Below are 12,683 nucleotides of genomic sequence, written 5' to 3' on the forward strand. Positions count from 1 at the left end.
CTGATTAAAAAAATGCAGAACACTATTAGAACATTCCCAAAGGGCAAGACCTTTGCAAGAAGGAACCCAAGTGTGTTAAGTCCCCGTGAATCCCCACAAAGGTCAATGTGACAACACCTCCAGTAGCTTGGAGTGTTGTTGTGAAACCCAGGAGAGCAGAACAATTGCTTTTTGGGATGAGACCAAGGTCCAGGAGTTGAAAAAAGGCACGGAGAAGCAAAATGTGATGTTTCTTCCCTCTTTGGCCAGGAATAAATTGTTTTTGAGACTTTTTTTGTTTTTTTGGTGACATCTCACATCTCTAGACTTTGCATTGTGAGCCTTTGAAAAGATGTTTCTGAACCGTTTCTAAGTGGATCTAACAGAATCTCATCGGATCTCTTGACTTTTGAAGCTTGATTGAAAGACGATGCTATGACAACACCACCCCAAACCTAGTTTGCTTAGTTCTGGCTCTTAATGTGTAGCTTCAATGGAGCTGGTGGTTTAAATAAATTCCCATTAAGACCATTTAAAAGATGAATGGGAACTTCTACACACCACTGGGAACGCCTGAAGAGCGACTAGCATTTTGCTCATGATGGATGCTGTAGTCCACTAGAAAAAAATGTCTAGCTTTCTAAACTTTTGACCACAGTCCCTATCATCATTGGCTGTGCTGATAGGAATTGTAGTCCTAGGCATCTCAAGAACATCGGTCTGCCAATCTCTTAGGCAGGTGAACCGGATCTAGAGAAGTCAACACTTGGTCCCACAGAGTTGGCCTTCTCCAGGTCCCGTCGACGAAATAATGCTGTCTGGCGGGACCCAGGGGAAGAGCCTTCTCTATGGCGGCCCCGGCCCTCTGGAATCAGCCCCCCCCCCGGAGATTAGGACTGCCCCCACCCTCCTTGCCTTTCGCAAACTTTTGAAAACTTATCTATGTCGCCAGGCATGGAGGAATTGATATATCCTTAGCTGCCTTGACCTTTATGCATGGTGTGTTTGGGCTGTATGACTGTTTTAATAGGGAATTTTTAACATTGGATTTGTATATGATGTTTTATTGTTGTGAGCCGCTTTGAGTCCTCGGAGAGGGGCGGCATAGAAATCTAATAAATTATTATTACTATTACTATTACTATTATTATTATTATTATTATTATTATTATGAAGGGTTCTAATACGGAGAGGGGCGCCATGCAAATCTAATAAAATAATAATAATAATAATAATAATAATTATTATTATTATTATTATTATTATTATTATTATTATTATTATTATTATTTGGTCAAGGACCTGTTGAGTTCCTTCTCCCGTGAGTTCCTTCTCCCATATCCTTCCATCCCACCCATAATACCTCCTGCAGGATCTGGCTGATGGCTTTGTTCTGGTCCAACTGCTGCCAAGCCAGGATCTGCTGGAACTTCTCATCTATCTTGGCAAGGCTGCAAGAGAAGAGTTCTTGGATGACTCTGGTTGAATGTTGGGGAAAAGGGCACAGATGACGTATCCCACGAGATGTCACAGTAGGGACATTAAAGGGCAGATTGAGGAGGCCCCTTTTCATGAAGGTATTGTGATATTCTCTTGCTATGAGACTCAAGTCTTAGGAGAAACCAGCTAGGATAGCCAATAAACTTGGATGTATGTGTGCCAACACTACCAAGTATGGATCCTTCAAATTTTTAAGTAGTTTGGATTTTTCTCTTCCTAGAAAAAACATGACCTAGCATGTTTCACAAAGTCCTGGAGCACTTCTACAAAGTTTTGGAGAACTTTCCACAAAGTTTTGGAGAACTCCTACCAAATTCTGGAGAACTTCCACCAAGTTCTGGAACACTCACCAATGAACTGGACCACATGTGACAGCAGAATTTTAAGGAATAGCTTTCATCGATTTTTCTCCAAAGTTCTCAGCTCCATGAGCTAGCAGGTTTCACAAAGTTCTGGAGCACTTCTGCAAAGTTCTAGAGCACTTCTGCAAAGTTCTGGAGCACTCCCACAAAATCACTGAGAACTTTCCACAAAGTTCTGGAGCACTCCCACCAAATTCTGGAGCACTCCCAGCAAAGTTCTGGAGAACTTCTGCAAAGTGCTGGAGAACTTCTGCAAAGTCCTAGAGAACTTCTGCAAAGTGCTGGAGAACTTCTGCAAAGCTCTGGAGAACTTCCAGTCTTCCAACAAATTCTGGAGAGCTTCCACAAAGTTCTGGAGAACCACCCAAGGTTTGAATTAATTGGGGAGGGGTGGGAATTTCCCTAGTGACTGAGAATTAAATTGAGAGGGAATCAGGTTCAAACTGTTGGGCGCCTTGTTCTTCCTCTGCTTACCTAACCTGCCATGTTCTTTGCAAAGAAATGGATGCCTACAGTTGTTTTCCCAGGCTCTTGGATGGACAGGCACAGCCATGAAAATAATATCCCCCCACCCCCAAATCCACCTCGTCTTCAGTACCTGGAGCATGTCTGGTTGACGAGATCTTGCCGACGAGACTCATAGGCTCCCTGAAGCAGTTTGTTTTTGTAGGTCTCAGACAACATCTGTTCCATGGCCGCTGGGAGAAGGAAATTGGGGGAAAGGGAGAGAGAAGAATATTTTCAGCTCCAGTGCCAACATTCTGACATACCCACCTAAAACAAACTGCGCCTTAGTCCGTGTTAGAAAGATGGCCAAGTTTCCAGGAAAAACGGATCAAGGAGCTACACCTGGGAGACTTTCTGATCAGGACGAACTCCACAACAACTGGACACAAGGAAGGCTTTTTCCCCCCGAATGCCATCACTCTGCTAAATAACTGACACTGACAAACTATTTACTAAGTTTGTATTACTATTCTTCTTCTCTTCTTTCCTAGTATCTATCTTTTCCGACTACAACCATTTTAATTTGTTTCCTAGTAGGATTTGATAGCTTATTAGTATCCTTGAGTATCACTACGTGTTGTATCTTTTTATTCTTGATGAATGTATTTTGGTTTCTTTGTGTACACTGAGGGCATACACACCTACGACAAATTTCTTGTGTGTCCAATCACACTTGGCCAATGTTCTGCTCTGCTCTGCTCTATTCTATTCTTTATTCTATTATATTCATTCCTATATTCTATTCTACTCTTCATTCTATTCTTTATTCTATTCTCTATTCTGTTTTGTTCTATTCTTTATTCTATTCTATTCTTTCCTATATTCTATTCTACTCTACTCTTCATATTCTTTATTCTATTCCATTCTTTCCTATATTCTATTCTATTCTATTCTACTCTACTCTTCATTCTATTCTTTATTCTATTCTCTATTCTGTTCTGTTCTATTCTTTATTCTATTCTATTCTTTCCTATATTCTATTCTATTCTATTCTATTCTACTCTACTCTTCATTCTATTCTTTATTCTATTCTCTATTCTGTTCTGTTCTATTCTTTATTCTATTCTATTCTTTCCTATATTCTATTCTACTCTACTCTTCATATTCTTTATTCTATTCTTTCCTATATTCTACTCTACTCTACTCTTCATTCTATTCTTTATTCTATTCTATCCTTTCCTATATTCTATTCTATTCTACTCTTCATTCTATTCTTCATTCTATTCTCTATTCTGTTCTGTTCTTTATTCTATTCTATTCTTTCCTGTATTCTATTCTATTCTACTCTTCATTCTATTCTTTATTCTATTCTCTATTCTGTTCTGTTCTATTCTTTATTCTATTCTATTCTTTCCTGTATTTTATTCTATTCTACTCTACTCCATTCTATTCTTTATTCTATTCTTGCCTATATTCTGTTCTGTTCTATTCTACTCTGTTCTTTATTCTCTGTTCTATTCTACTCTATTTTATTTATTCTATTCTATTCTATTCTTGCCTATATTCTATTCTATTCTAATTTCATTCCTATATTCTCTCCTCTCCTCTTTCCTCTCCTCTCCCCTCCATTCCATTCCATTCTTTCAATCCTTACCCGCTACTTCTTTCCTCCTCAGTTGTTCCGTTTCTTCTTGAGTGATGGCCATCAACTGCTCCATCCGGATCCTAGGAGCGATACAAGAGTCAGGTGGTACCTAATCGTTCTCCTCAACTTTTCTCAAGAGTTGGATTCCCACCATTTTTCTCCCTCACCACACTGCGAGGTTCAGTTGGGCTGCAATTCTCAGCCCCCTCCCCTATGTTCAGATTTTCCAACCCAATCCACCTCTCCTGCTGCTGTTGTTGTTGTTATTAATTAAATTTATTGGTGTCTCCCTTGTTTAATGGAAAGCTTTTTCTGGAGATTTTGGGGTAAGCATTCTGCGCTTTGCCGTCCAGTCACAAGAGTTTTGCTTGGTTAGGCCAAGATTGCCTTGGTTGGCGGCTTGTAGGCCGAGTCACGTTTCATCCACCCCTTTTTGGAACCAGCTATTGTGGTTTGTGAACTGGGGTTTCTGGTTCAGCGGGGTTTGAGGGGGACAGTGAACTGTGGCTAATTTAACGCACTAACATTAAGGCAGGTGTGTTTTAACAGGATACATGAAAATATTAATAATAACAACAGAATTGGAAGGGACCTTGGAGGTCTTCTAGTCCAACCCCCTGCTTAGGCAGGAAACCCTACACTACTTCAGACAAATGGTTATCCAACATCTGCTTTAAAACTTCCAGTGTTGGAGCATTCACAACTTCTGGAGGCAAGCTGCTCCACAGATTAATTGTTCTCACTGTCAGGAAATTCCTCCTTAGTTCTAAGTTGCTTCTTTCCTTGTTTAGTTTCCACCCATTGCTTCTTGTCCTGTCCTCAGGTGCTTTGGAGAAAAGCTTGGCTCCTTCTTCTTTGTGGCAACCCCTGAGATATCAGACGAGTGCTATCCTGTCTTCCCTGGTCCTTCTTTTCATTAAGCTAGACATTTACCCAGTTCCTTCAACCATTCTTCATATGTTTTAGCCTCCAGTCCTCTAATCATCATCTTTTCTTGCTTATCATCGTCATCTTGCTTATTCAAACAAGCAAGGTTAACAAACCATGGCTTTAAGAGCAGGGACTTCCAAAATCGGCAACTTCAACTCTCAGAATTCTGAGGAATTCTGGGTGTTGAAGCCCACAACTCTTAAAAGTTGCCAAGTTTGGAGACCCCAGTTTTAGAGGTTTATTATTTATTTATTTATTTATTTATTTATTCATTCATTCATTCATTCATTCATTCATCCAATACACAAATACATAGGAAGAAAAATAGACATGTAGTAATATATATATAATGGTAAAGTGAACTTAGAGGAGAGGATATATGAAAGAAAGAAAATATATATGATAAGAGAGAGAAAGGAAAGACAATTGGACAGGGGACGAAAGGCACACCGGTGCACTTATGTACGCCCCTTACTGGCCTCTTAGGAACCTGGAGAGGTCAATCGTGGAGAGTCTAAGGGAGAAGTGTTGGGGGCTAGGGGTTGCAAAATGAGGCCCTGAAACTCGTTTCCCACACCCTTGTGAGTGTGTGAATGAGGGTTTCATAGCTTGTGGCTCCAGAAGGCTTTAAAACAATCTGGAGATGGTTAACGGTTCAGCAGAGGCAACTTACCTACAGGAGTAAATACTTTTTTCAAAGGTAATGACATTTTTAGCTGGGCAGCTGTGATGTCCACCGCTTAGAAATTTAACTAGTAAATAAACATTCCCTCCAATCGATCAACGTAAAGCAAGAAACTCACCGGTCATTTTCAAGGGATTTTAAGATCTCTGAACTCTGCTTCTGCCTAAAAAGATTTAAGAAATAAGGAGGGTCAACTAGCAGAGTCACCATACAGCATTTGTGCTGACCAGCGCCACCGAGGAACATCAAGGGGTAAGTCTGGATCTTGGTTGTACAAGCCAGCGGTCGACTTACAATGATTCACTTACCAACCAATTAAAGTACAGCACTAGGCAACACCAATAATGGGAGGAAACAGGGCCAGAAAAGGCGGGGAGAAGCCTCTGTGGGGCCTCTCTAGGAATCTCCTGGGAGGAAACAGGGCCGGAAAAGGTGGGGAGAAGCCTCCGTGGGGCCTCTCTAGGAATCTCCTGGGAGGAAACAGGGCCGGAAAAGGTGGGGAGAAGCCTCCGTGGGGCATCTCTAGGAATCTCCTGGGAGGAAAGAGGATCAGAAAGGGTGGGGAGAAGCCTCCGTGGGGCCTCTCTAGGAATCTCCTGGGAGGAAACAGGGCCGGAAAAGGTGGGGAAAAGCCTCCGTGGGGCATCTCTAGGAATCTCCTGGGAGGAAAGAGGGCCAGAAAAGGTGGGGAGAAGCCTCCGTGGGGTCTCTCTAGGAATCTCCTGGGAGGAAACAGGGCCAGAAAAGGTGGGGAGAAGCCTCCGTGGGGTCTCTCTAGGAATCTCCTGGGAGGAAGCAGGGCCAGAAAAGGTGGGGAGAAGCCTCCGTGGGGCATCTCTAGGAATCTCCTGGGAGGAAAGAGGATCAGAAAGGGTGGGGAGAAGCCTCCGTGGGGTCTCTCTAGGAATCTCCTGGGAGGAAACAGGGCCAGAAAAGGCGGGGAGAAGCCTCCGTGGGGCATCTCTAGGAATCTCCTGGGAGGAAACAGGGCCAGAAAAGGCAGGGAGAAGCCTCCATGGGGCCTCTCTAGGAATCTCCTGGGAGGAAACAGGGCCTCCACTGTCCCTGTGATATCCCCAATCACACGCACTATTTGCTTTTACATTGATTCCTATGGGAAAAATTGTTTCTTCTTACAAACTTTTCTACTTAGGAACCTGGTCACGGAACCAATTCAGTTTGTAAGTAGAGGCGCCACTGTGGTTTTCGGATACCGGCAGATCCCCAGGCAAAGCAACAATAACTGGACCTCCTACCTCTGATTATCTTTTAGCAGCTTCTGGATCCTGCTGGCCACTCCCTGTTCCATCTGTTTCAGCTGCTCCAACAGCTTCAGGCGTTCGGCCCCCAGGCGTTGCTGATGGCGGGTCAGGCCTTCGTCCAGTTTCATCTGTTCCTGAAATCATAAGGAAAGCCACCTCCGGGTTAGCTCCCTTATCAACTGCAGTGATTCATTTAACAAACATGGCGGGAAAGGCCGTTGACAGCTGTCTTACTTAGCAACGGGGAGGTATATGTTAGTCTCTAAATAAGTCATATTTGAAGAAAGGTTTATTTCTATCGGTGAGTGGCATGGTCTAGTTATTTCGTATAACTTATATGCTTATAGACTTCGGACGATCCAGTAGGAATGGGGAAGAACTGGAGGTATCTCACCTCTTTCATGCTTTGGAGAAATTCTCCTTTTTGGACGTGACTTTGATGCATCAATTGGACTTGTTCCCTCTGCTCCAGGTCCAGCCCACGCTCGAATGCCAGCTTCTCCTGCATCTTCTGCTCCTATCAGGCAAGCAGAAACATGTGTGTGTGTGTGTGTATGTATATACACCCACACCCACACCCACACATATATATATGCTCAAAAAAATAAACAAAGGGAACCCTCAAATAACACATCCTAGATCTGAATGAATGAAATATTGTCATTGAATATTTTGTTCTGTACAAAGTTGAATGTGCACAACAGCAGGTGAAATTTGATTGTCCATCAGTGTTGCTTCCTAAGTGGTGTTGTGGTTAGCTCTGGCCCAGCTCCTGCCCCAAGGACTGTGGATGTGGGGGAGATATCCACATGCTGCAGGCCTGTTTTGCCCCCGGTGGAATCTGCTGATGAAGGCTCCTCTGACCAAGAAGACATGAATGACAGGGAGGAGGAGAGTGTGGCAGACAGCTCAGAAGGAGATCAATTCTCTAGCTCCTCCTTGGATTCAGAACAAGAGTTAAGGATACAGCCACGCATGCGGAGAGCGATGCATAGGCAGCAACAACTGAGAGATTATTATCAAAGAAAATGAGGCCACCGGTGGTTGGGTGGGGCTGTTGTCATTAGTGAGGCTGCTATAAAGAGCAGCCTGTGGGTTTGGCCATTGTGGAGGATTATCTGATCGTTGTGTTTCTGCTTTTCTGACTTTGACCTTTTTGTGCACTGATTTTTCCTCGCTTTGAAACTAAACCAGAGCAAAGTGTGTTTCACTTTGTGAAAGAAGAAGGACTGTGAATTGCCTCACAGCTGCAAGCTAAGTATCACAGAACTGATAAGGGATTTGTACAAATTACCAGTTTGTTTGGAGACGAGTGCTGTTTGCTATACCAAAAGAGGGCTTAGTTTAAATGAATTTTCATTATAAAGAACATTGTCTTGAATTTTCAAACGTGTGTGTCTGAAATTTGTACCTGTGAATTTTTGGGAGGAGTCTACCAGATAGCCCGACAGAACAAGTGGACAGTTTGATTTCACAGAAGTTAGATTGACTTGGAGTTATATTAATGTTCCCTTTATTTTTTTTTAGCAGTGTATACACACACACACATATTTTATAACATAAAAATATAACATATTTTCTGAAAAGGAAGGGAGACCACTATAGATCTATTTCAGGCTTATTTGCCCTTATCAGGTAGTCACACCCTTACTGGGATTTGAACCTGGGGCTCTGTCTTGTAAGGCAGTGGCCTTGGCTTCCAGGCTACAGGCTCATCTCCTGTATCAGCTTGTAACCAGGGAAGGGTTTTCTGTGACTTTTTGTCGAGTCACCCTGGTATATGGAAGGAGCAAAAAGGAAGCTGTATACTCCTTCCATATACCAGGGTGACTCGACAAAAAGTCACACATAATACATATACATATTTATTTATTTGTTATTTATTATTATTTATTTATTTATTTATTTGATTTGTATGCCGCCCCTCTCCGTAGACTCGGGGCGGCTCACAACACAATAAAACAGTTCATGACAAATCTAATAATTTACAATTTAAAATATTTTTAAAAACCCATTATTAAGCAGACATACATACAAGCATACCATACATAAATTGTATAGGCCCGGGGGAGATATCTCAGTTCCCCCATGCCTGACGACAAAGGTGGGTTTTGTGGAGTTTACGAAAGGCAAAGAGGGTAGGGGCAGTTCTAATCTCTGGGGGGAGCTGGTTCCAGAGAGTTGGGGCCTCCACAGAGAAGGCTCTTCCCCAGGGGCCTGCCAACCGACATTGTTTAGTTGACGGGACCCGGAGAAGGCCCACTCTGTGGGACCTAATCGGTCGCTGGGATTCGTGCAGCAGAAGGCGGTCCCTGAGATATTCTGGTCCGATGCCATGAAGGGCTTTATAGGTCATAACCAACATATATATATGTGTTTACATATGTTTGCTGATAAGTGAATGGAAGAGGGTTGGGGAAATCCCACAAGGAGCAATGTTGGTCTTCGTGGGCCACCTTACCTTTCGCTTCTCGTAGTCGAGAAACCTGTTCTGCAATAAAAGGAGAAGTAAATAAGGTTGATTTTAACAAGCCGCTGAAACACAAATATGATGTCATTTCGCTTTTCTTCAGAAGACCTGGCTATTCACCTCTGGCCTTTAACCTTTTCTTGTTGATCACTGTCTGTCACCACAAGCCACTGGGCATGCAAGTTTCATAAATAACAATTCTGCAATTGACCACCGGCATTGACAAACTTCCTATTAAGTCAATGGCAAAAGGAAGCTTGGCTTGGAACAGCTTACATACTGGGAGGCCATCAAATAACAATAGCATCTCCCTGTCCTAAATCCATGGGAAGGAGTCAGCAGCTAAATTTAAAAAATGCCAAACCCATTTGAAACATCTGGCTGATTGTGTAACTAACCGCACCGGACACTGTGGCATTGACAAAAGTCCCCATAGGTCAATTGCAAAAGGCAGCTTGACTTGAAACAGCAGCCCAGTCCTTGAACACCATCCAAGAACATCTGTCTATGCCAAATTCTTGGGAAGGACTGAATAGGTGGACAAAAAGGCCAAATCCAGTCTAAACATCTGGTCGGTCGTTGGCCAATTAACGGTAATGACTTTTATCATTTCTCCCATTGTTTTCTTGGGAACAAAGTTCAGGGGAAAGGGGTTGCTAACCTCTGTGTCTAGCAACTGGGTTTGGGGATAGACTTCCTCTAAAAGTGGAAATTCTACATCAACTCTACGGGGAAACACCTTGGTTGGAGGCCAATCCACAAAACATAGAAACATAGAAGTCTGACGGCAGAAAAAGACCTCATGATCCATCTAGTCTGCCCTTATACTATTTCCTGTATTTTTATCTTAGGATGGATATATGTTTATCCCAGGCATGTTTAAATTCAGTTACTGTGGATTTACCGACCACGTCTGCTGGAAGTTTGTTCCAAGCATCTACTACACTTTCAGTAAAATAATATTTTCTCACGTTGCTTTTGATCTTTCCCCCAACTAAGTTCAGATTGTGTCCCCTTGTTCTTGTGTTCACTTTCCTATTAAAAACACTTCCCTCCTGAACCTTATTTAACCCTTTAACATATTTAAATGTTTCGATCATGTTCCCCCTTTTCCTTCTGTCCTCCAAACTATACAGATTGAGTTCATGAAGTCTTTCCTGATATGTTTTATGCTTAAGACCTTCCACCATTCTTGTGGCCCGTCTTTGGACCCCTTCAATTTTGTCAATATCTTTTTGTAGGTGACGTCTCCAGAACTGAACACAGTACTCCAAATGTGGTCTCACCAGCACTCTATATAGCAGGATCACAATCCCCCTCTTCCTGCTTGTTATACCTCTAGCTATGCAGCCAAGCATCCTACTTGCTTTTCCTACCGCCCGACCACACTGCTCACCCATTTTGAGACTGTCAGAAATCACTACCCCTAAATCCTTCTCTTCTGAAGATTTTGTTAACACTGAACTGCCAATGCAATACTCAGATTGAGGATTCCTTTTCCCCAAGTGCATTATTTTACATTTGGAAACATTAAACTGCAGTTTCCATTGCTTTGAACCATTTATCTAGTAAAGCTAAATAATTTACCATATTACAGACGCCTCCAGGAATATCAACCCTTTTGCACACTTTAGAGTCATCGGCAAATAGGCAAACCTTCCCTACCAAACCTTCCCCTAAAGTTCTACATCAACTCTACGGGGAAACACCTTGGTTGGAGGCCAGTCCACAAAACTAGTTCCTGTGAGTTTGAGGGTGGGGGGGAATCTCCTAAAAAGGGATTTTTGTATATCTGGGAAGAGGTTAGCGCTTACTTGCCACTCGGCTTCCTCTTCCATGTGCTTGCCAGTTGTCCTCCGGACACCGTCCGCCGATATCTCTCCTCCGTCACTTTCCAACACAGGGAGTAAGTACTGAGAGGGCGGGTGGTAGTCTATGCCCACTTCTGGAAGGAAACCCACACGTCACAATATCACAGTGCAGGCAGTCCTCGATTCACACACCAACAACTGAGCCCCAAATTTTCATGGCTGATAATTTCAATGTTTGTTAAGTTATGAAAAATGAGCTATACTAGATTAGATTAGATGTATTGGATTTATATGCCACCATAGTTCCCTCTAAGCTGAGCAGCGAGCAATCGCTCACTTAAAAATCATCATCAACTCAGAGTTTTCCAAACCTGCCCAGAAGCCGAGAGGGAAAGAGTGAGAGGGAAGGAGAGAGAGAGGAAGAGAGGAAGAGAGAGAAACAGATAGAAAAAAGAGAGGAAGGAAAAGAGAAAGAAAAAGAATGGGAGTAAGGAAGAGAGAAAGAAAATCAAAATCTAGTTTGAAACTAGCTCAACTATTTAAGTGGCATTTTGATATTGATAGAGTTGCCCTATTATGAGCTCACTGTTATAGACACACAGGACATAGAAACATAGAAACATAGAAGACTGACGGCAGAAAAAGACCTCATGGTCCATCTAGTCTGCCCTTATACTATTTCCTGTATTATATCTTACAATGGATATATGTTTATCCCAGGCATGTTTACATTCAGTTACTGTGGATTTACCAACCACGTCTGCTGGAAGTTTGTTCCAAGGATCTACTACTCTTTCAGTCAAATAATATTTTCTCACGTTGCTTTTGATCTTTCCCCCAACTAATCTCAGATTGTGGCCCCCTGTTCTTTTGTTCACTTTCCTATTAAAAACACTTCCCTCCTGAACCTTATTTAACCCTTTCACATATTTAAATGTTTCGATCATGTCCCCCCTTTCCCTTCTGTCCTCCAGACTATACAGATGGAGTTCATTCAGTCTTTCCTGATACGTTTTATGCTTAAGACCTTCCACCGTTTTTGTAGCCCGTCTAATACTAGATTAGATTAGATTTATTGGATTTATATGCCGCCCCTCTCCGCAGACTCGGGGCGGCTCACAACAATGGCAAAAACAGTACATAGTGACAAATCTAATATTTACCAATCTAATTACAGTTTTAGATTAAAAAATTCATAAAAGCAACCCCAATATATATAAAAAAACAAGCACACAATCAATCATAGACCAAAACTACATGGGCAAGGGGGAGATGTTTCAATTCCCCCATGCCTGACAGCAGAGGTGGGTTTTAAGGAGTTTACGAAAGGCGAGGAGGATGGGGGCAATCCTAATCTCTGGGGGAGCTGGTTCCAGAGGGTCGGGGCCGCCACAGAGAAGGCTCTTCCCCTGGGTCCCGCCAGACGACATTGTTTAGTCGACGGGACCCGGAGAAGACCAACTCTGTGGGACCTAACCGGTCGCTGGGATAATAACACCCAATATCACTATGCAGGCAGTCTTCGATTCACAACTGAGCCCCAAATTTTCATTGCTGATGATTTCAATGTTTCTTTAGTTATGAAAAATGAG

The 12,683-nt window shown here is 42.6% G+C and overlaps 1 protein-coding gene across 2 annotated transcripts in view; it reads right to left on the reverse strand.

Moving 5' to 3' along the window:
- The window catches only part of LRSAM1 (leucine rich repeat and sterile alpha motif containing 1), a 45,371-nt gene that overhangs the window by 14,407 nt on the left and 18,281 nt on the right, over nt 1-12,683 (reverse strand). For both annotated transcript variants that reach the window (XM_070758521.1, XM_070758523.1), the window contains 8 exons: nt 11,095-11,225; nt 9,272-9,301; nt 7,205-7,327; nt 6,805-6,944; nt 5,667-5,711; nt 3,943-4,013; nt 2,440-2,539; nt 1,343-1,430 (listed from right to left, as the gene is read on the reverse strand). In XM_070758521.1, coding sequence (XP_070614622.1) covers nt 1,343-1,430; nt 2,440-2,539; nt 3,943-4,013; nt 5,667-5,711; nt 6,805-6,944; nt 7,205-7,327; nt 9,272-9,301; nt 11,095-11,225 — 728 coding nt within the window. The remainder of the gene's footprint in view (nt 1-1,342; nt 1,431-2,439; nt 2,540-3,942; nt 4,014-5,666; nt 5,712-6,804; nt 6,945-7,204; nt 7,328-9,271; nt 9,302-11,094; nt 11,226-12,683) is intronic.

The sequence above is a fragment of the Erythrolamprus reginae genome, chromosome 8, assembly GCF_031021105.1.
Source record: "Erythrolamprus reginae isolate rEryReg1 chromosome 8, rEryReg1.hap1, whole genome shotgun sequence".
Classification (NCBI taxonomy): Eukaryota; Metazoa; Chordata; class Lepidosauria; order Squamata; family Dipsadidae; genus Erythrolamprus; species Erythrolamprus reginae.